We start from the raw sequence: 22,633 nt of genomic DNA on the forward strand, positions 1-22,633 counted from the left end.
GCATGTTAACAAGCCAATGGGATGGCCCGAACCCACGATCTCCGGGAGTGCTCTCCCCAGCAGCGGTTCTGCTGCTCGGGAAGAAAGGGGCAGGGCACTGCGCACGCCAGCGTGCCGGCGGCTGTTCCCGCTGTCTGATGGTGGGAAGGCATTAGGGACAAAGCGATTTTCTTCTTTCAGGAGGTTCGCACTGCACACTGGCTGGTTACACAGTAAAGGAGGAGGCCCTCCCCTCCAAGCTGTGACCTTGAGAGGAGAGGCAGGGGGAGAAGCACGACTCTGAGCCCCTGACCTAAGGGTGCTTTCTGTTCCAGTCACCCCTCAGTCAATTTTCAATGGTCTGTCTCCTTGGAGGTTGCCTCCAGGCTCATTTTGAGGGGCCAGAAATGTCCCACAGGCCAGGATCAGTTCAGGAAGAGGGGATGGGACATTATTCTTAACGGGCAAGGACGCCTGTCTCCTGCTCAGCTAGGGGGTGTGTGTGGGGAGGATGGGGAGGGAGGGAGGGGTCTCAGTATGTGCTGCTGAATAAACAGTGCTGAGATTTATACATCGGACGTTCTGACTCCTGTCCCAGAGGAGGACAGTGTCCTGCGAACACCCTGGCGTTTTTGCAGCAGAAGCTGTGAGTGCCAAGTGGCCTTGGGCGAGCCCGGGGCCAAGCTGCAGTCTGGGGGCTTGCTGTGAGGGAGCAGGGTCACTTTCCCATCGGCTGCTCTGGGCAGCGCCCACAGCGGTGGTTTAATACTGGGCAGGCTCCTCTTTACGCCTCGCCCTGTCCCCCAGCATCCTCTGGACTTTCTGGGTCCAGGCAGCAGCTATACTCAGGGAGGCAGCTATGGTGCAGAGAAAGGGAACACTGGACTTGGAGTCAGAAGACCTGAGTGTGACCCTGGCCCTGACCTCTGGCTACACGCCTGAGTGTCAGCCCCTCACCGGTTGGAGTCCTCACCTGCGACACGTGAGTGCTGCCTGCCCTACTCAGCCTGACTCTCCGTGGGCTGTGGCGAAAACGCAAAAGAGAGGGTGCTCTGGAACTTGTCGAGTACAAAACAAACACACCTATATTTGACACAGCTGTCTATGCAGAGCCCAACAAGACAGGTACCATACGCAGATTTAGGAAAATCTGATGTAGGAGAGTACAACTCACTGGCCATACAAATCGGGAAGTGATTCCCAAAAGGCTCTATTTCATCCACCTGGTGCACTTAATCACCTTGGACCTGATGCAAGGACCTGGGGACTGGGGGCAGGAGAGTGAGGACACTATATCCAGAGGCCAGCGAGGGAAACGCATTGGCATTAAATCTGGAGGTACTTCGCATCAGATAAAAGGAGGAACTTCCTGCCCATCAAGGGAAGAAAACACCTTCATGGCTGACCCAGGAAAGCCATCCAGAGACCTTATCCAAGGCCTGTCCTGCGGGCTCAGACTCTCACCTGCAGGGGCTGGACCCGAAGCTCGTGGGCCCCTCGGGGTTTCACGGCAAACCCAGGAGACGCCTGCCTTATGGAGGGCTTACTTACAGTCAGCATGTGGTTCTGCCCAGCTGCCGTCAGAAGGCGCCGGGCTGAGGGTGGAATTCGTCACCGAGGGTGGGGAAGTTGTGGGGGAGGGCAGTGAGAATCAGGACTCACTGTAGGTCTAGGAAAGGTATGGAAGTCCCAGTACTTCTGTATGATCCCAAAGTGATGCCACTGGACCTGGGGCAGAAAGCTAGGGCCCAGGGCTCTAAGGGGGGGGCACCCCTGGGAGGGCACCTCTGGCTCTAAGGCTTGGAAAGTAGGTTATTACTGATCCAGAGAAAGGAACTGTTTCCAAAGTCTTTTCCAGATGAGCTCAGGCCACATATCTGGGACCAGCCAGGGCCCTGCCAAGTCCCAGCCTTAGGCCTGGGTCCTCGTTTTGTGGGTCTCACGTTTCGCCAAAAGGCAGGGCCAGCCCTCGAGACAATTTCAATCATCTTCTTGGTGAATTATGTGTTGCTGCCAGCTTTAATCTCAGGAGGGGGCCTCGAGGCCCCCAGGACATTTCTGGGACAGAGTGTGTCCTGCTCACAAGGCAAATGCAGGTGGTGGGCCCGTCCCCAGCAAGCCCAGCTCAGAAGGTAACCTGCTGCCCAGCAGAACTCATTATGCCTCCCACAGGGACAAGGGAGGGGAGTCTGGTCTGGGCTGACGGTGTCGTGGCCCCGTTCCCAATCCCCAGCTCCCGCAGAATGGAGGACCCGGAGCATAAGCCGGTGTGATATTCTTCGAGGGCAGGGCTGCAGTTAACTCATCGCACTAGATTTTAGGGGTTTTTGTTTGTTTTAGAGAATTTAAAGAAAGCGACTGAGAAAGGAATGAGTAGAGGGGCTCTGCTGATAGGCTGATGCCAGAGAAAAGAGGCCAGAGTCACCGCCCCTCCGACACTCACCTTGTCTATATCATCCTTCTCTCCGCCCGGATTAAAACTCCACAGCAGCAGAGCCTGTGTCTCATGTCAGCAAGGGACCCCTCAAGGCGGGGGGCGTGTGGAAGGCGGGGACCCTCTGGGTTCTCACAGGACCCTGTGTTCTCCAGGGCAAGAGCAAGCTGCCCGATTCCCCTACGACACGGGGGGCCCAGTGGATGCTGGGTCCATAATGCCAGCTGGCCGTCAGAAGCGGAGACCTGCCTCTGAACAGCCCCTCTCCTTGCTGGGGGGCTCTGAAGAACAGCAGCCAGGCAGCCGAGGCCTTCCTTGAAACAGAGTTGACGGCCCCAGTCTCCAGCCTCACTGTGCCCTCTGGAAGGCGTGCCCACTGTAAATTAATGCAGGTGGTCTGATGGGAAAGGTCAGCCTGAAAAGATACACCTGCTTCTGATAACGGAAGGAGAAACCCTCAGCTGTGAATTACCAGCAGGGCAAGGAGGGAATTGCATCCAGCAGTCTGCCAGGCCACTGCGTCCCAGGGATCCTGGTTCAAACTTTCCCCCTAGAGCTTAGCCTGGAGGTGGCAGAGGGAGATAGAGAGGGCCAGCAGTTACATCTAACCTGGGAAAACTGTATGACACACTCAATTTAAGTCAAATCAGTTCAGGGACCCAGAAGCAGGGACAATCAATTTTATATACAACATTTTTTTTTTTTTTTTTAAGCTCTGCTGAAATTCAAGCTATTTCAGAAGGCAAGGAGAAGACATACTTTAAAACTGGGGGAGGCTTGAGAGAGCAATGTGATGGTATTTCTTTCTCCCTGTCTCCATATACAAACCAGTATATTACTAAGAAGGACAAACTCAGCCTGGTATCAACAAGTCTGGAGACGCCTGGATCATCATAAATACCGCACAGGACACATGCAGAGTGTCAGCTCATTCACTGGGCGGAGGGAGTCGGCGTCACAAACATCCCGACTGTCGGTTTCAGTGGTGGCAATCTTAGAAGACTGCGGTTTCTGCTTGTTTGCTCAACACCTAGCCTGCTTCAGACTACGGAGGTCAGTGTAGATGTCCGTTGGTTAGTGCTGGCCTATCTTAAGTGGGGAATTGATGGACAGTGGAACCTAAGACTTGCGACTCATTATTTTGTAGAATGGTCTCAGCTTCCAGTCAAATCACATCCCCTAAAGAGATAACTTCACTGCTGGTTGGCTCCAAAACCCTCACACCCTGGGTTACTAGTGAACCGGGATACTCACACTACCACTCAGGTCAGTGTGAGGAGACAGCCCCAAGCACACGCAAAGGACCTATATCCGAGGAGGGCTTTGTGGCCGGTACTTTATACTTTCTCTTGTTGTACAATATCAGCAGAAAACATCTCATTCTCTTTCCATCTCGATGCTTTTTTCTTATCAGCTCTGATTCGGGTGTGGGTGTATCTCTTCCAACCAAAGGACTAGGCTGCGTTAGTTGGGATGGAGGGAAGGGGGAGGAAGGGGGTCAGTGGCTGGCTACCATCTGCTCACGGGGTAAATTCTGGGGATGCAGTAGCCTTGAGTGGGCCTGGGCCTGATGGCCAAAGAAACCAAGCTTTTGTCATGAGGACAAAGAACGAACTTTCTGGGGCCACCATCAGGTTCTTGTTTCTCCCAGACCCCAGGGGTCTTGAGGGACTGACCTTGTTTGCATGTTCTAAGGAAGAAGGGGGAGAGGGGACCCAGGGAAGGAAAGGCCACGACGTGAGTCCCTGGGGCCGAGGTGGTACTCGCTCTGCCAGTGTGAACTGTCTGCCCGGCTGCAGCAGCTTCCCCAAGGAAGGGACCCCAGTGGTCGCTCCAGCTCAGGCCACAGGAGTGAACGCAAGGTGGTGATCCTGATTCCTCTGGGATACAAAGCAGCCTTTCAACAACGCTTCCGCCCTGAGCCTCTCAAGCGCTTCGGAAGACGAGGGAAAGTCAACCCCAGAGACAAATGTTTATGGTTTGACTGAAGCAGGCGGTGGGTGTTTTAACACTCACATCCTGTTGCCTCTTCCCTAAATTAACTGGTTTCAGATTCCAGGCCCACACAGGTTAGAATGGGCAAGGAGCAGCACATGGGCGATGCCAGAGCCTCCCATTCCAGCCCTCCCTGACCTGAGAATCAGAAGGAAAGGAGGTTAGGGAGTGTGCGGCCTGGGAAGGACTCCCTCTCTCTCTGTAACAGTTCTGCTGCTCCTAGTTTAATCCTGAGAATCTGCCTGGCTGTGTTTTGCTCGGGTGACCCCCTGTGTCCCCAAGGCACACCCACCTCTTTATCTTTCCAAAAAAGAAACCAGTCTGGCTTCTCCCCGCATGGACCCAGGCGCCCCAGCCGTGCTGTGTGCGCTGTGCGTGCTCGCTTTCTAATTCTCACCCTGCCCGCCCCCAGCCAGAAGGGTTGGGTCCTCGCTTGTGTCTTGTAAGTGATTCCACTCACTGCAGCCCCAGCATACGTTTCCTTCACTATAACTATTGTTAACAGGAAACGCTATGAAACCCAAGGCCGGAACTGCATCCTTGTAGTATCCTCGGTCACGATGAAAAGCTCGGAAGGAATAGGTGATGCCCTGTCCCAGTTAGCAAAGGTGGGGCAGGGGAAAGCCTCATACTAGTTCAGGCAAAACGGGGTCTGGAGGCAAGGGGCACAGGGTTCTAGAAGCTGTGGTCTCTCGGGGTGCCAGGCTAGAAAAGGAACTAAGGTTCACTGAGCACCTACTGCGTGCCAGGCGCATTGGCAGGCGTTAACACCGTCCTGTTCACGCTCCAAACAACTTGTAAGATGGGTTTTATTGCCCTGGGGCTGCAGACGAGGAAACCGAGGGCTGGGGCCACGAGGGGATGTGTCCAGGGTCTCACAGTGCCTCAGACCGACTGAAACCAGCTCTCACTTGGTCTCCAGGCTACTCCCCCGGGCTGCTTTTTAAACTGAATCCCGCTGCCCAGCTGTCCTTCCTCGCATCAGAGTTTGACAAGGTTTCTTCTGTTTATTTGGATATTTCGTGGCCTCACAGAGGTCACAAAATCAAGGACAAGGAATCAAAGCGCCAATGTTGGAATGCCAGCTCCCGAGGGCATGGGTCCTGCTGCCCTTTCCAAATTGGGAGCTCCCTGGTGGCGGGGGTGTCTCCCCCATCAGACCGGGGGCTCCCTGAGGTTGGGCCATGCCTGCCACAGGAGACAGGGGTCAGCCTCTCACCTGAGGACTAGACCACCCTCCTCTGTGCCACATCCCAGAACAAGACCGGGCACGAAGCAGGCATGCGGCATCGCTGGGGTCAGGGGGAGGTGGAAAGGGCACTGCCAGAGAGAAAGGAAGCCCTCCCACCCTAGAAAGTGCAACCAGAGGGCTGGTCTCAGTCCCCGAAGACTCCAGTCTGCTGAGGGCTGTCCTGTGGGGAGCTGGCATGCCCTAGCACCCTCAGTACTTACTGCCTGATCACATTTCATGGAAACTCACTGTTTGGGGCTCCAGCAGCCAGGGGGTGGAGTGGGAAGGATGCCCAAGGGGCAGCCCCTTGAGGACCTGTACAAAAGGCTTTCCACTTGAGCAGCCCGTCTTTAATGATTATAAAGGCACAGGAGTTTAATCCATGTTTGATGTAAGCGCTAATAGCTCTGTGTCCTTGAAGTTCAAAGCGGGCGCATGCATGTCACTAATTGGCCAAGCATGGCGCCATTCGGCTCCCTCTCATGTTTCTAATTAGGTCTCTAATAACAAACAAACTCCGACCTTACCAAAAGGCCCCCATTCATCAGACAGTCAAGGAGGGTGGCTGCTTCCCTGTTTATGGTTGCTCCGGGCTGCTGGTTCTACGGGTACATGCTCGCAATCTCAGCCAGGACAGGGCTGTCCTGCGGGGGGAGGTAGGAGAATCCATCTATGAGGACAAAGACCCCTTCAGCCCATCCTGGAGGGGTGGCTTTCCTGGCCCTGCCAGGAGGACCAGTGGTGGGCAGGAGGGGCCTGGGCTCCAAGGCTGCCGGCTAACGATCCCCGACCAGCTCGTTAGAGGAGGCTGGGGTGAACCGTCTGGCTTGGCTCTATGTATCTGTCTCTGAGGTAGGGAGGCTGATGACAAAGTCACAGAGACGGCGTGAGGCTCCGTATCTAGCAAGAACCTGATGGTATTTGAGTCCACGGTTACAGGACGGACTTGCCTGGGGAGCTTTTAAGTAACGCTGAGGCCTGCCCGCCGTGCCCCCCACCTCCCGCCATCCCCCTGTAGCTTCTGATTGGATGGGTCTACAGTGTGGCCCGGACACTAGGAATTTTAAGAACTCCCTAGGTGATTCTAACATGTGGCCAAGTTCAAGAACCACTGTGTTCGCCCCAGTCCCGCAGCTCATCGACGACAGCTATTAGCAGGTCCACCTTTATTAGTGAATACCATCCAGAATGCCAAACCCTAAAGGGTTAACCAACCACACACGAGGATGGATATCTGACTATAGGGTTTGTTTTGTTTTAATGATACACGATTCTGGAAATATGTCTATCCCTCTCATTGCCTTCACACATTAAAAAAACGTGTGACTGATTTTTTCAAATGCATCCCTACCAGTTGCCTCATCACTTGGAAGCCCCTGGCTTTCTCTTCGGTCACTCCTCTCGGATCTTAAGGCACTATCACTGTCAACATTTTGCTCCCAATGATAAGGGATCCAGAGCTTTGGAAACAGCAGCAATACAGAGCTATAGAGCTGAACGGTGCCCAAGACCCCAACAGTCTGAAACCCTTTGCCCCCAAATCAACCAGCTTGCTGTTGGCAGAAGCCAGACAGGAACCAAGTCTTCTGATTCCCTGCTCTTCCTTCTACGTCCTTGTCATCATCTTCTTATTCTTCTTCTTCCTCCTCCACCTCCTCCTTCTCTTCTCCTGCTTCTTCTTAAAAGCTTCTTATCATCCGTATCTGATTAATCCACAAGGTAAACCGTCCCCTTGGATGGGGAAGGGATATAAGGGATGCCTCTGAGCTGTTTCCGTCTCCAAGGCCAGATGCCAGAAGTTGTGGGGTCAAGCCCTGAACAACCAAGTAACCTTCTAGCAAGTCATTTCCAAGTCTGATTTGTTTCTCTTCAAGCCAGGTGGGAGGGGAGACACTGAAATCTCAGGGGCTACCTCAGTGGAAGGCTTAGAGACTATTTTATGCACCTGGCGCTGAACAACCTAGACCCAGAAAAGTCGAACAACGTGGCCAAGGGTACATAGCAAAACTGGGCGAGAGGTTTCTTCCAACTCAGGTCCATGTTTTCTGGTTTTGCTGCTGTGTTTGTGGTCTTTTCTCTGGAGGCTGGGTTGACACGACCAGACTCTTCTGCCTGGGTCAGTGACTCCGGGGCATCCTGGGTCCCATGTATTGGTAAGGCTGAGCATCTCCTCTCCCGGCCAAGACGGGGAAAGCCTACCCTCTGCACGTTACGGTCAAAAAAAACTTCCAGAAAGAGAGGGGAAAGCGGGGCTGGGCAGCCTTTGCCTCCCACAGTGGGCTCTACCACAGGCGCACAGGTTTGCGTTAACTGGACAGACCATTTTATTAATATTAATAAGTAACTAGGAACAAAGGGCCCATTTATTTTTAGCTTTCTCTAATTGCGTAGTAATTGCTCATCAACAAAACAAATGAGCCCCTGCTCATGGTACTGTTGCCATGGTACTGGGAGCCCAGCCTCCCTGCAGGACGATTGGCAGAGGAGCCCACTGCTCCCGCCTCCGGCTCCGCCCCTCCCAGCCACTGGCTTAAGGCAAAGCCCCAGCAACTGGGCGGCCAATCCCCTCCCAGCCTCAGGGTTGGGCTGGGCTTCCCAGAGACCTTCCGGATTAAGTCCTCACAGCTCACGTGAAGGGATGTTAACTCATCCCTACCGAGAAGTCTTGCCCAAAGCGTCCTCCCCTGCTTCATGGCCTAGTTTCCTCCAGGCAGTGGCTAACTTCCTTCAGTTTTGTTTTAGCTAAAGGCTCCTTTCTAACAATGATCTTTAGCCTGGCTCACACTTACCCGACCGTGCCTCCTCTGGGCCTCCTTTGTGTGCCTTTGGTCTGAAGAGATTCAGAGACCAGAAGCCAGATCGGAAATGTCAGCTAAAGCCAGACAGAACCGTGATGTTAAGTCTGCAAGAGCAGAAGCAGGTGCAAATACCACATATAATGCCTCCTGAAAATGACTGGGTTCTCTTCTCCTCCACCAGGGATATGGAGAACTGAGTTGATGGCAGCGGTTGGTTTTTGTTGAGGGTATGTTTCAAAGATACAGAGCTTTGCAGGTATGGCAGGACTGGTACGATGGAGCGTCTGCTGACAAGCGCTGTCCGATGAGACAGACCTAGGCTCAGATCCTGCCTCTGACACCTCACACATGCTAAGCCACAGGTTTTGTTTTGTTTTTGCGGTACGCGGGCCTCTCACTGTTGTGGCCTCTCACTGTTGTGGCCTCTCCCGTTGTGGAGCACAGGCTCCGGATGCGCAGGCCCAGCGGCCATGGCTCACGGACCCAGCCGCTCTGCGGCATGTGGGATCTTCCCGGATCGGGGCGCGAACCCGTGTCCCCTGCATCGGCAGGCGGACTCTCAACCACTGCGCCACCAGGGAAGCCCTGAGCCACAGCTTTTAAACCTTAAAAATGGGAATGGGAATGACAGCACCCACTTCCTAGGGCTATGAGAATAAAATGGGATAAGGGAGGTGGGCTTAGCACAGAACATGACTCACTCATAATACATGTGAGATATCATTAACATATTACTGTTACCATTATTTTATTATAATTGGCTAGGAAGTGTCTTTAGCATTCTATCCGCCACTTGCAAGATATCCTTCCCTCAAGGGGCCTCCCAGGTGGGTTTGAATTTTGAGATGCCGGCTGGAACCCTCTGGTCCATGCCATAGAGTGGATATCCCTGTGGCTCTCTCATCCTGACAGATCTAATTGCAACAGCCAATCACAGCTGTTCAAAAGCATTATTTGCCCACCTCCTGTTGTGCAGGATCCCAGGATGGAAAGGGGAGACCTTTGTATTTATTAATGAGCATCCAGGAACGAAGAGCCCCTTTGTTTTCTGCCTTCTCTAATTGCACAGTAATTACTCATCTATAATAAGAACGAGGCTGACTGCCTCCCGGAGGATTGATGGGTCATATTGTTGGAGAAGGCAGGCACCACTCTGAGATAACGTGCAAAATATCTTCCAAAGACTCAAAACCCTGCCTTTCATTGAGGAGAACTCACCAATCAGGAAGAAGACTGAGGACACACGATCACATTGAGAAGCTAGAGCGAAGGAGGGGGCATCCCAGGGAGGGTTAATTGGGTGTGGTTTCCTGGTGTTCTGAGCCAGTTTTGAACAGAGGGACCAAAGATGAGGACAGAGGGAAAGGGACTGGCAGCAAGGACGAGGGCAGTGGCTGCCATGAGGGCACAGGAATGGGAACCAATAGCCCTGAGCAGGTAATGAACAACAACTTGCTGGCAGAAGCAAAGGAGAATTGCTGGAAACAAAGGTGGACTCCCCATGATGGAATGCCCTCCAGGGTCTGCATTGCTCTCCTCCCCTTGCTCCAGACCACAAACCCAGCACAGCCCCAGGGCTTAAGGGGTCAGATTGGGCTTTGCTGGGCCACTGCCAGGTTGATCTTCCTTACTTGGTTCTGTCTTTACTGAGTTCCATTCCACTGCCATAAAGAATATGAGCCTCTCTCTCCCACCAATATGACTATATCAATCGGGCTTTCAAAGTCTCCCTCTCCCAGACTCTAGCCTCTCTCTACCTCTTCAAGCCTATATCCCCACCGCCCATTAGACAGCCTCCCACTGTCCCCCAACCAGCATGACGTGGAGCCCAGAGTTAATCAGCTAATGGGGAAGAGTAAAAGGCCCACAGCATCTCTTACTGGGCAGCTATATATGAACATTTGTGGAGTGTTTACAATTTCATGGTTTGCCACTTGTCCTCATGCCTCCCCTCTTGTCTCTCTAATCCACCCTGCTGTCTGGCTTGTCTAACAAACAAATCTGATGGCACTTCTTGGTTTCAGGCCTCTCTGAGGCTCCCAGTCACCTAGGTGAATCCAGGCTCTTCAGCATGGCACTAAGGACCCCCTGCTCTGACTCTGCCCAGCTCTCTAGCTAGCTGTTGCCCTCAACCCCAATGCATTTTATTTTCTAGTCAGAGTGAACCATTTGCAGGACTTCAAAATCACTCTGCTCTTTGCATAAGCTGTTTCCCCAGGCTCCCTGGGGAGCTCCTATCTGTCCTTTAAAAGTATAGATACTCGCTCCCCCGTGAAACCGTCCTCGACTTCCCCCCACAGCTCTGTGCTCCTCCTTTACTGGGCTTAGGCATCATATCGTAAGTACACGTTAGCCTCCATGCTAGGCTGGGAGAGCCTCTAGGGCAGGGACTGTGCTCTGGAGTCATCTATGAGCTTCCAGGGCTGCCAGCATCAGTCTCTTTCCCCCCTTTTATAGTACCCAGCCTTTGGAAATCCATCCTTCTTCCACCGTGTCAGAGCTCCTTTAGCTCCTTTACCTGGGTTTAGAGGGGTCAGATCCCACCCTCGGTGACTGCTTCCTGTAACCTAGGCCTTAACCAAATAGCACAAAGTTCTGGACTTTTGCTAGAATCCTGGACCACCTGACGCCCCTCTTCTTCTAGACAGGGTAATGTGAGTCAGGAAACTGCTGTAGCCATTTTGCCATCATAGGAAACCAACAAAAAGACAATATCGAAATGAGAAGGAGGGCAAAGCTAAGAAAACTGCAGAAGATGAGCCCTGAACACATGAAGCTCACTCTTCCAACAGAGCTTCCAGGATGTCAGCCAATAAATCCCCCGTAATATTTAATCACACTGAGCTGGGTTTTCTGATACAGCTCAGAGTACCCTGAATCAAGGCCTAGGACGGTGCCTGTCACATATAATAACAATGACTGTTGTTGAACACTGAATAAATATCTGCCGATTTAAACGCCACGGCAGACGTGCCCTGGGTCTGGTTCTGAAATCAACGTCTGAAAGGTTGGCCTGTGAAGTCTTGCAGCCTCAGTCCTCAGCCAACACAGAGCTGGCAGCCGAGGCTGTTGGGCTTTCCCAGGACGTTCCTCTATGTGCAGGGTGTCTGGGCGGCAGGTGAGTCCTTCATGAACAAACATGGTTCATCCCAGGGCTACTTAAAGGAGGCCAAAGACCTGGGTTCAAGTTCAGGGTTCTTTACCCTTGACCAAAGCCTCGCTAAACAGGTAACCAGCTGTGTGACTTTGGATAAGTCATGTGACCACTCTGCAGCCCAGCTTTCTCATAAAAACAAACATGTAAAATTGAGCCCAAACCTTCTGCCTTTCTGCCCATCTCACGGGGTAGCTGCGGTAATAGACGTGACAGCCTTAGCTCTGCAGGAACACAAGGAACCATGATGTACCCAGGTATGTGCTCCTTTGATGACTCTCATCAACACGTGGGTTCACCAACTTTTGGAATATGTGCTGTTATAGAGCTCTCAAGGGCACCATTCTTCCCACCCCTCCTCCAGACAGCAGGGCCTGTGCTCCCAAGCCAGCATGTGAGAAGGCCAACCAGCTCAGGGGGCGGGCACGGATGTGTCACCCACTGAAAATAATTCCACTGATTTAAAAGACCATTAACATTCTCCCACTCCATTCACTTTAGGATTAACTCGTACTTAGGTCTGGGCTTTGAGGCTAGTCACTAAATGCACTAGATTTGATTTAGCAAGTGCATGGTATTTCTATTACAAAATTATTGATTAGAGCTGATGTATTTTATCCTCAACAGAGTTGGTCCAAAAGCCCTTGGAAAATGAATGAAGATGAGGTCAGAGGTGGGCAGCTCTGCACATTATTATAAATTCACTGGGGTTACTGAAATCCAATGCTGGACTCTTTACGGGCAAAGTCCTGGCTCTCCCAGAAATGAAGATTTTAATGACAAACTGAGAAACAAGGTGCCCATGCCCAGAGCGCAAGGCAGTGACTGGGAGATATACGTTCCGGGACAGTCTTTCAAGTATCTGGCTGGTTAGCAGTCCTAACAGGTCACAGGTTTTCTCTCCCTCTGGGCTACTGTGCTGGCTCTATTCCAATGAGAGGGTGTCCCCGTGACCTTACCCACAGATGGGCCATCTCGGGGTCACAGCCCCCAGAGGATGCTTGCTACTAGCACAAGGGAGCCTGGGCGGGAAAGAAGAGATGCCTGCACTGCAACCCTGCACCCCACCCCCCTTTCCTGGACATCGGATTCTGCTAACGAAGGCCTAGGAAAGCCATCTTTAGCAATAAAGGCAGCACAGTGATCCATTTTCCTTTTTTAAATGAAGCTGACAGTGCCAGAAACAATGCATCATGGGAAATAGGGGCTTTCAGTGGAAGGAATCTAGATTCTCAGACCACTGAAGGCAAGAAGTGTTACCTGCCTTTATATGCCTTGGCGCCCGGCACAAAGCAAACCTTCGGTACAGGCTTGTTGAAAGCAACACCTGGGAACCCTAAGGCTTGTGCCGCGACCAGTGCAGACAATGTCTGCACTCCTCCAGCAGCTGGAGGAGCGAGTGGACTCCCTCAGCCCCGAACACACAGGAGGCAAAGGATTTCACCGGGGACATGGAAGATGTCCTGAGATAAAAGTGGGGCGGGTCTGAGATCTACTCTCCTCCCCAAAGTGTTTACTTTATGGCTCAAGTTAAATGATTTATTCTATCCCCAGACTTGAATTTTACTGGAACAGAAACTCAGGGACGTCCAGCCAAAGGGCAGCAAAGCCAGACCTAGGATTCAGGCGGGGGTGGGGGGGGGTGGGGATTTTCTGCTCTCTCTGCCTCTGTCCCCACCCTCTTCTGCTGCTCCCCATTCTGGGTCAATCTACGGCTTCAGCAGCCCCGAAGCCTGACAGTTCCAGCTTCTCCCTCTGCCATTGCCCACTCCTACCCCCATGAAGACTGGGCTAGAAGGCCGGCTCCTCCCAGATCTCCCTTCCTGGGCCTCGGGGCCCTCAATCTGGCCGACCTGCCGGCTCACATTCAATCCTGGTCCACCCCGACTGGGCCACATGCCACGGGCTACCATTTTGGACACTCTTATGGGGACTTCCTGGGCTTCTGTCTCCTCTGCTAATAGATGACTTGCACCCTGAACGTTCAGATCCCACCTGCGTCCTGCAGCGTTGGGTCACAGCCACCAACCAGCCTGGCTTTAGGAGCAGGTCCCAGGTGGCAACTACTGCTTCATCTTCCATCAACTTACGAAGGTTAGGGATGCCTCCAAGAGCTCTAAGAGACCTCTGCACCGTCTCATGATTTGTCACCACAAATGGAGGGGAGACAAAGTGTCCAGAGATGGCTGACTGCACACGCCCTGAACCCAGGGCAGAGGCTGCAGGACTGGGAAGTCTTCCTGGGGCGATGCTGGCAAACTGTGGCCTCCTCTTTGGATATTACAGGCCCCCTTCCTCCCCTCCCCTCCCCTCCCCTCCCCTCCTCATGAAGCAGTGCCAGTAATCTCCACAGCAGGAATGTCACCCCTCTCACCCCACTTCCCGTCCGCCCTTTCTCCTTTTACGTTCAGCAACCGTAAGAACAAATGCCGACCTCGACTAAGACCAAATGCATCCCCTGTCTGCAGACTAAGGATCTTGAGATCTTAATCCCTCTCCCCATCATATTTCATTTCCCCTCCGACCATGTAGACAGGGCTGCCACAAGGACCCGAATCCTTGAAGGGCTGGATGTGAGCTGGCCAAGGACTCAAGGAGTAGAGGGCTTGGAGAAGCCTTGCTGCTAGGCCTTAAGAAGTAGAAAAAGACCCGATCTGTTCAAGAACCACAGGAGGAAGACAGGAACAAGGAAGAACGGTAAGACTCCCTCCAACCCTGATTGCATTCTCTCTCACTATAGTTGGACACTATTAAGAGAGATCTCAGTTGGGAAGGCTAGAGCTGAGGGTGGTGACCCAGTCCTGGACTGGGGGAGCAGGGAGTGTGAGGGGAGGTGGTGGTGGCTGATGGCGGGAACATGGATCCAAGCCCTTTGGCAACATTGAAAATATGGAGCCCTTCTCTTCCTGGCCCCCACGCTATCCTGCAGACACAGCCGTGCTGTGCCGAGCTGTCCGAGGCCCTGTAATATCAACTCAACAATGCATGTTCTACAACTACGGCTACGGCTACCAGTACATCTACTACAGTGCATGCATTTAGTTCAGTCCCACAGAGACATACAATCTAAGAACAGGCAGGGGGTGTGAAATGTTTTACTGGACAACAGGTGTTTCAGAGTTGTAACTAATAAAAAAAAAATCGAAAACGAAAGTGTACAAAAAAAGACATTTCTCGAGAGTTGGATATGAGTTTGTTTCTTGAACTGTTTCATCTGAACAAGCAAAAACATGCAAACCAGCTGGTACTAACAGGAAGCTGGACACTGAGAGAGGATTAATAGGTGTGGACAAACCTTCCCGCTGAGCGTGCTCAGAAGAGTGTTTGAGAGGAGGTGTGCAGATCCTAGTGTAAGAGAGGCGGGAGAGTATGCCTCAGAGACACTCTCACCGCAGCCCCAACCAAGCAAGAGAAAAGACAACAGAACATGACTCTCACACTCACCACCACCGTCAGGAGCTCATGTCACTAGATGGGAACAAAGCTGGCAAGTGTAAAGCACAGTAAGGGGTCCTGGCTGGGCGGGGGCTGGGCTGGGGCCGGGGCCTAAGACTGATACACGGACCCACCCGCGATGCCACCCAGAAATCCAATAGCCTGGAGATTCGAACCATTTCCCTCATTTGTCCGGGGGAGCCGTTTACCAAACTGGATTTAGGTTTGGGGGAGGGGCATGATGGGGCCACTGGAACTGAATGGATACGATCAAAATAAACAAACAAAGTCTCGACTGAGCACAAGAAAAGATGACGTTTCAAACTTCCGGGTGAAGGTAAAAGAAAAGTGACACTGATAGTGAAGTCATCTAGGAGTCGCCGGGACCTCCCCCTGGGGGTCACCCGAGCCCACCCACCTCAGGTCCGGGGCAGGCTGGCCCAGAGAAGTCGGCTGAGGTGGGTGCAGAGGTCCAGGCCCAGGGCCCTCCTACCCTGACACCGTAGCCCTGACGGATGCCGTTGCCCAGCTCATCAGAACCGAAGCTGTTTGCTTCCCACCCCACGGCCTCCGGCTGGAGCTTCTGCTCAGGAAGCTCCCCCGGCGCGTCATAATAAGGAAGGGAAAACCCACACAAAACTGTGGAGCTGGAGAAAAATGAAAGTGCAAAGAGGGCCTTTCATAGTCCACCTGATCTCTAAGCCAAGCCTGAGAGCCCCTGGGGAGCAGAGGCCCTGTTCCCCACTGTTCTGAGTCCCCGGCCAGATTCAGCATGGGACCAAGCCCAAGGGCGGCACTCCACACACTCCCTAGACCAGCTTCTCCCTATGAGAGAATGCAGTTGAACTTGTAATGCCCCCCAACAGCCGAGGCTGCGTGGGGTGGGGGGGGTGCTGGGGGGCTGAAGGAGCATCCCTGTCCCCGGGGGAGGAGCTAGGATGGGTGGGGCAGGATTGCAGGAGGCGGTGAAGGTAGACCAGGCAATCAGCCCTCCGTGAGCCCCCCTGCTGGCCTGGGCCGATGCGCACACCCAAATAAGTCTGTGTAGCCCCTCCCATACATGCCAAAATGCCACCCAGGGGCCACTATGACAGGTAAATAATTGGCCATCCTGCCAGACTTGGAGTCCAGATCATTTTCTAGGGGGAGGGAGGGAGGAAGGGGAGAGTCTTTACAGGTCAAAATGCACTAAGAGAAAGACAGGTGGAGATCTTCCTTCCCCAGCCTTGTAACCCGGCTCCAGGTTCAAAGCGGGTAGGGGTGGGGGCCGAGCTACCCTGTCTACACGTGGGCAGGTGTCTTCCAGCCTGGGCAGTGTTCTGACTTTGGCAGGCACCGCCTGGTCATCGCCCTCGGGCACACCCAGGCTGCACTCGGGGGTGCCCTACAGCTTCCTGGCCGAGCCTGCATCCTGGGGTGGCACCTCTGAGCTGAGGGTTTACTCCTGGCACTAACCCAGGCTGGTGTGGGCAGGGGGTCTGGGAGCACACTCCTGAAGAGAATTCACTAACAGTGCGGTGATGAGCATGGCTGACCTCAAATGGCCTGTGGGAGACTTGGCTCCTGATGGAAATGGCTACAAATAAAACACCACTGGTCCTGAAAAAAAAAGGGTGGCTGGAGATGGCTCTGACCTTTGGGGTTAGGAGTTAGAGGGGATGGGTGGCACTCCCGCCTGGCTCTGGGGGTCTGGGAGAGGGCAGGGGTGGCAGAAGGGGGCAGAGACCATGGGGAGACCACTCTCAAGACTCTCAAAGAACCCCATGCTGCCCTTTAAACTTGCCATGAAGTCAAGGAGAATGGGGGTGGGGAGAGAGGCAGGGTTAATTTTGGGTTAAAGTTTAGTTTCATAATCCAAGTTACAATAAGAAAGAAACTGAACGGAGAAAACAACAACCAACAACACTCAGAAATCTCAGGATTTTTCTTTTTGTTGTCCCTTCCCCCAGGCACAGGTAGGACAGAGGCTCGTTTATCGTGATACCAAAAAGCTCTCAAGTTAAAAAACCAAATGGAACAGGGAGACACTAGGCAGCTGTGCAACCCGCCCCCAGGGCAGGGGGACCAAGAGACGCTGGCCAGAGGGCCGGTGGGAGCTTCGGCGGCCGGCTGCGCGGGCGGGAGCCGAGGAAAGGCGCCCGGTGCCCCGCCCAGCTCTCTGGCTAACGCCCTCAGCAGCCCCCTGAGAATTCCCTGGCCCCTCCAAACAAGCCCCCAGCGGGTGGCTCAGGGGAGTGGGTCCTTTGTAGCTTGAGGCAGTGCCAGTTTGCATGGAACGGATTTTCACTGACATTTCCAAAGGGCCTCACTGTGCCAGTCTCTTACCACCGAGGGTTTGGGTCTTTTTGGCGTTTGCCCTCTGGGCTTTTAATGCCCCATTTCCTGGTACCCTCAGCAGCACCTCCCTCCCCCGGCCCTCCTCAGAGCCCTGTTACATCAGACTAAACTTCCCTGGGTGCTCCAGCGGCCTGGCCGCGGGGTGCTGGGGGAGAGCTGCAAACCATGGCTCCCGGGTTTAGGAGGTGGGGGGCCTCTCGGTGGCCTGGGGGATGGGGGAGCACACAGCAGAAGCCCTGCTTGCTCAGGAAGGCAGAGGGCATCTGGGGGAGAGGGACAAAGGCCCAGCTCCAGCCTGAGCCCACAGTGCCGCTGGGGAAAGGTTCCCAGCTCACCCCAAGGGTCCCAGACCCCCTCAAAGGTTGCATTTGGAGACCAAACGACCTGGGCAACCTCATGGGAGGGAACACCCCAATTCCCTTGGCGGCTAGAGTCTCGGAGCTCTCTGGTCTCGGCTCAGAAGAGAGTCTGGGATGGCCCGGGGGCTTCAGGAAGAGCGGCTTCACGCCCTGGGGTCAGGGTTGGCCTCACGTGTGACCCTCAGGGACTCGGGGTTTAGCCCCGGATCAGCGAGCCCCCTTGCCAAGGGCAGCAGGGGCCAAAGCGGTGGGTTGCTCCCAGGCCAGGACCACACGGATGTACTCTGAGTCTCCCTTGGCAACCTAGAGCTTCTCTGGCTGGGTCAGAGACTCGAGGCAGGGGGCCTTGTGAACCAGCAAAAGCCAAGGAGGGAAATGCCCACGGGTGCCCTGAAGCCGGCTGTCAGGTGAAGGGGCCCGTCCGAAGTCCACAAGAAATCCATTTTTCTCTTTCGAGGGAGGGAATCATCATCTCCCTTTGGTTTGCGGTCCCGGGACTGACCCCCCGCTGGGGCCGCCCCCCGCCCCCCTCCGGGCTGTGCTGAGAGTGGTGGGCAGACGCAGCTGCACATCCAACAGGGCCTTTACCTTCCCCTGCACACTGGGCATGCCTGGGAGCCGCCGGGCCCGCACACCTTCCTACCTGATCCTCGTGCTGCCGCCACCGCTGCCGCCGCCACTGGTCCATAAGCCGCTGCCGGGAAGCCTGGCAGAGAGAGAGGAGCTGGGGTGAAGGAGGGTCCTGGAAAGGGCCACGGACAGACGCGTCTCACAGGCCATGTCCCCCGCCCCGACACAGAAGACAGGGGTGGGAAGGGATGTCCGTGGGTCGGCCTTTAGGAGGGACATGGATAAGCGGCGCTCAGGCTTCTGGAAGGCACAGCATCTTTAGGTGTGTTTGATTGCCACACATTTGTCACCCGGGAAACTGGTTCTAGACGGCACACCAAAATAACGGAAGGGAATGAAGAGTAACTTCTCTCGAGAGCAGGGCGAGCTCCCTGCGGCCCCTGCACGGGCACCTTGGTGATTCCCCAGGGCCTATCAAGAGCTGGGTGGGGTCGAGCATGGCCCGGTCATAGGCAGGGGTCCCTGGGGTGCAGTCAGCCCTCAGCCATAGGCAGGAGACCCTGAGGGTGGCCTCTTGACACTACAGGCACCTTGGCCGGGAGACGGCTTAAGCCTAGCCGTTCTCCTGAGGCCTCAGGCTGGCTTGGCCGTCTTGACTCCACACTTCAGTGCCAGCAGCATCACGGCCCCGGGCCCAGGGGTGAAGCATTCTGGGGGGCCAGCTCGGGGAGGAAGTGTGGGGCCGCAGAGACGACGGGTGGGCCTGTGGCTCTGGAGGCACATTAGGGGGATCTAGATCTGGCCCTTCTGTCTGAGCTCCACCGTCCCAATCAAGGTGGCACTGAAGGGTCTCCTGGGGGTTTTGATCTGACAACACACCAGGCAGCGAGGCTGTCCCAGCAGTGGGACTAAACGTCAGAAGGACAAGGTGACCCAGCGTGGCTGCAGAGTGTCCAGGTGAAGGAAGAGGTGGGCACGTCCCCTCCCCCGGGCTTCTTCCGGCCACTAGCCTGTGCACGCACAGCCACGCCCTGGGACACACACAGACACACTCCCCCACGCGTGGGACAATCTACCTCCAAGCAGACCCGTGTCCGGTGCCTGTGGTTTTAAATGATGTGCCGGAAGCCAGCAGCAAGCAAACAGCCCAACGGAGGGGCTCAGCGTTGGCCACTGAGCCTTCCAGATAAGGAGCTGCTACAGGACGAGGGCGGTAAGGGAACATGCACCGGGGAGCAGGGGAGGAGAGAGAGGAGAGAGAGGGCCGTCCCCCAAACACAGCAAACTAGAAGCCCGCTAAACTCTAAGACTATTGCCCTAGCTACACAGAACTACTGGGGAGGAAAGAAGTTCAGAAGGGAAGGAGCTATACTAGAAACGTCAGGCTAAGCTACTTCAAATGCCAATGAAAAGAGACATACTTGCATTTAAATATGGTAATAGGGCTGTTGAAGGGGGAAAAAGAAAGATCCAGGTGAAATAAATGTACACAGCAATGACCCCGACAAGACCAGGGAAGGGACTCCCCCACCAAGTCCCCTCCCCATTTCTTCCAGGCAGGATCTAGATTTCTGAAGATGTGGGTGCTTGCGCAAAGTGCTGAAGGAAGATAAGGAAGATGTCAAGTTATTTCTCCCCATCCCAACGCTACACCAGGCTCTGCTGCAGGCCCGGAGCAGGGCTCAGGGGACCCTGAGGGAGAAGGAAGAGGGCGGGGACAGGAGGAAGGTCCTTATTCTTTTGTACTCTCTCACTTCTTACTTGAAACAGGTTTCCTTGGAAGCATGAAAAAAATGGTGGTGGGGGGGAGGGAGGGGGGACAGAGCTGGGGGAGGGGAGTTGAGTCGGTAAGAAGACTTTTAACAAAAGCTCTCTTTTCTGGAGTTGAGTGCATTTTGGACAAAAAGTCCAAGAGAAAGAGAGAGGAAAGAGGGAGGAAAAAAAAAACCCTGATCCAAGAAAGGAAATCCATTATCCCTAATCTCAGATAAAGGCTCCTGCTGGAGACTGCTCAGCAGATACTGCTAAGGGCTGAATTTAAACTCAACCATCAAAACGGGGCTAAGCGGAGTGACAGGTGTTGGGGGCGGGGGAGCAGGGGAGGGGAGCCCCCCAGTGTGCCCAGAACAGCAGAGACAGCCCTCACAGCACCCACTCTGTGGCGACACAGCCCGCCATTCCCCCCATCCCCCCGTGCAGCCTGGAGGAGGAGAGAGCGCTGCCCCAGCATCCTGCCCCAGGGCTGTCTTCTTGGTCCACCTCCCCAGCTCCCTGCCATCCCCCTCCTGTCCTGGGAGGCCGCCCAGCCTCACCGCTCGCCCCAAATACATTCTCCAGATGACCTGGCAGCTAAGCCGCTGATGCTATTTCTAAGGCCAATGGGCTCTCCTTGGTGGCGGGGCTTATGGGGGATGCGTGAGCACAGATCCAGGAAAGGGGTGTGTGTGTGTGTGTGTGTGTGTGTGTGTGTGTGTGTGTGTGCGTGTGCGTGTGTGTGTAGGTGCTGGGGCTGCCCCAGCCAGGGGCCGTCATGGGTCTACAGCTGTCCCTAGCACCCCACTGCCCAGATGACCGTCCCCCGTCTGCCGCTGGCAATGCGGAGAAGGGCTCCCTCCTCGACACAGCCTGTCTGGCCAACGCGTGAAGGGGGCAACCAGGCTTCTCCTCGTGAGGCAGGTTAGCCCAATAGCCAAGTGCACAGACACGAAGCCTGTCTGGGTTCAAATCCTGGCTCAGCCACTTACTAGCTGAGTGACTCTGGGCAAGCTGCCTTAACCTTCTGTGCCTTGGTGTCCCCATTTGTAAAAGAGATGGCGATATCAGTCAGAGATTAATAGATGCAAAGTGCTTAGACGAATGCCTGCCAGGAAGTAAGCTTCGACAAGTGTGAGCTCTCATTCTGATGAAGTCCCTCAGGTCTCTGTCCAGCCACCAGCCCTGCCCTCAAGACAGGGCTCTCCCTCACGCAGGGCTATTCCACCTTCTCCGGGGTTGGCCACATGGTCAGATGGTCATTAGCACACAGGAGGGCTGAATTCCTACTGATAACAGTGGTCTGGAATCTTTCAGGATGTCCCAACTTCATGATGTCATTTTAGTGCAGCTAAACGTCCATACCTCAAAATTAGAATATGCGTTCTTTTCAGCTCTAACAACTGGGCCAAGCCGGCTGGCGTGACCCCAGTGGCTTAATACCTCCCATTTCTTAGCAGTAAATCAGGCAGCAAGGAGAAAAATGTTTTGCTAATAAAACCTCAGGACTTGAGAGCTACAGGTTTCTTACCTGGCGACTCAGGTGTTAGGAAGGTAGTATGCCCCTCCTGTTAGAGAATCTTGCATTCAAAAAGAGGCTGCCTGGGTACGAAAGAACGAAGCACTAATGGTGGCATTCCAGGCACGGGCAGGTGCCACGCCTCCTAGGAGCTGTCATTCAGACCTAAAGACCCAATCTCACCAGTCTGGAGCTCCTCGCCCCACCAGCGCAGTAAAAGGATCACTGGGTTTGGCATCAAAGCCTGGCTGCCAGCCTCAGCTGCCCCTGGCTTGCTTTATAACTTGAGCACCGTGTTTCACTTCTCTGCGCCCCGGGTAACCAACTCCTGTCTCCTGCAAGGAGGTCAAGCCAGATGACCTCTAAAATCCCTTCAGCTCTGAGCCTGCAAGAGCCTGTCTTGCTGGTGTAAGAGGATGACAAACCCAAGTCCCTCTGTCACTGGAAAGCGGTGCCTCTGGGGTTGGCACTATCACACCTCTGGGGTAAGTAACTCATGTGAGAGCTGTTGCCATCCCACTGACAGTGAACGAGACGCTTTTCTGGACTTTCTGGATCTCTGAGAATTTAGTGCCAGTCAGAAGTCAACGGCACTTTTGGTTTTTTGGCGGCTTCTACGACGCCACACCTACTTTTTATTGCCTCTGTGGCACTCACCAGTTTTTGCCTTACCTAAGCACAGTTATTTTGACGTGCACATCTGATTTCTCCCGCTGGGTGGCAAATTCTTGTAGGGTGGGGACCGAGCCCCATGTCCCACTTGGGACCTAGTCCAGAGTCTGTCCCACCTTAGATTCTTGTGGAGCGTCAGCTGGTATGATGATGGTCAGATGCCCTAAGGTGGTGGAGGAGGGCCAGGGCTGGGAGGCACTGCTCTGGGTAAACTGAGCTGAAAGGCAGCACTGCCTGCATGTCTAGCTGCCTCTCCACTCCCGTGACCCTGCAGCCCAGGGGCAGCAAACTCAAATGCCTACAGGAGAGGGCCGGCAACAACAAGAAAAAGCACCTGCTCTGTCTAGCGGACTATCCTTACCGCTGGCCGCTCACTGGACCACTTGGGGAGTTTTCAC

General features: G+C 54.3%; 1 protein-coding gene across 6 annotated transcripts in view; it reads right to left on the bottom strand.

The window, feature by feature from the left end:
* MSI2 (musashi RNA binding protein 2) overlaps positions 1–22,633 on the bottom strand; it is a 389,285-nt gene that overhangs the window by 12,705 nt on the left and 353,947 nt on the right. For 5 of the 6 annotated variants that reach the window (XM_082680135.1, XM_082680133.1, XM_082680134.1 and 2 more), the window contains exon 11: positions 18,366–18,428. In XM_082680135.1, coding sequence (XP_082536261.1) covers positions 18,366–18,428 — 63 coding nt within the window. Of the gene's footprint in view, positions 1–6,185; positions 6,284–18,365; positions 18,429–22,633 lie in introns of those variants that run through there. The other variant, XM_082680136.1, reaches the window with a different exon arrangement.

This window comes from Grampus griseus (genome assembly GCF_964374135.1).
Source record: "Grampus griseus genome assembly, chromosome: 20".
In the NCBI taxonomy this organism is placed as follows: Eukaryota; Metazoa; Chordata; class Mammalia; order Artiodactyla; family Delphinidae; genus Grampus; species Grampus griseus.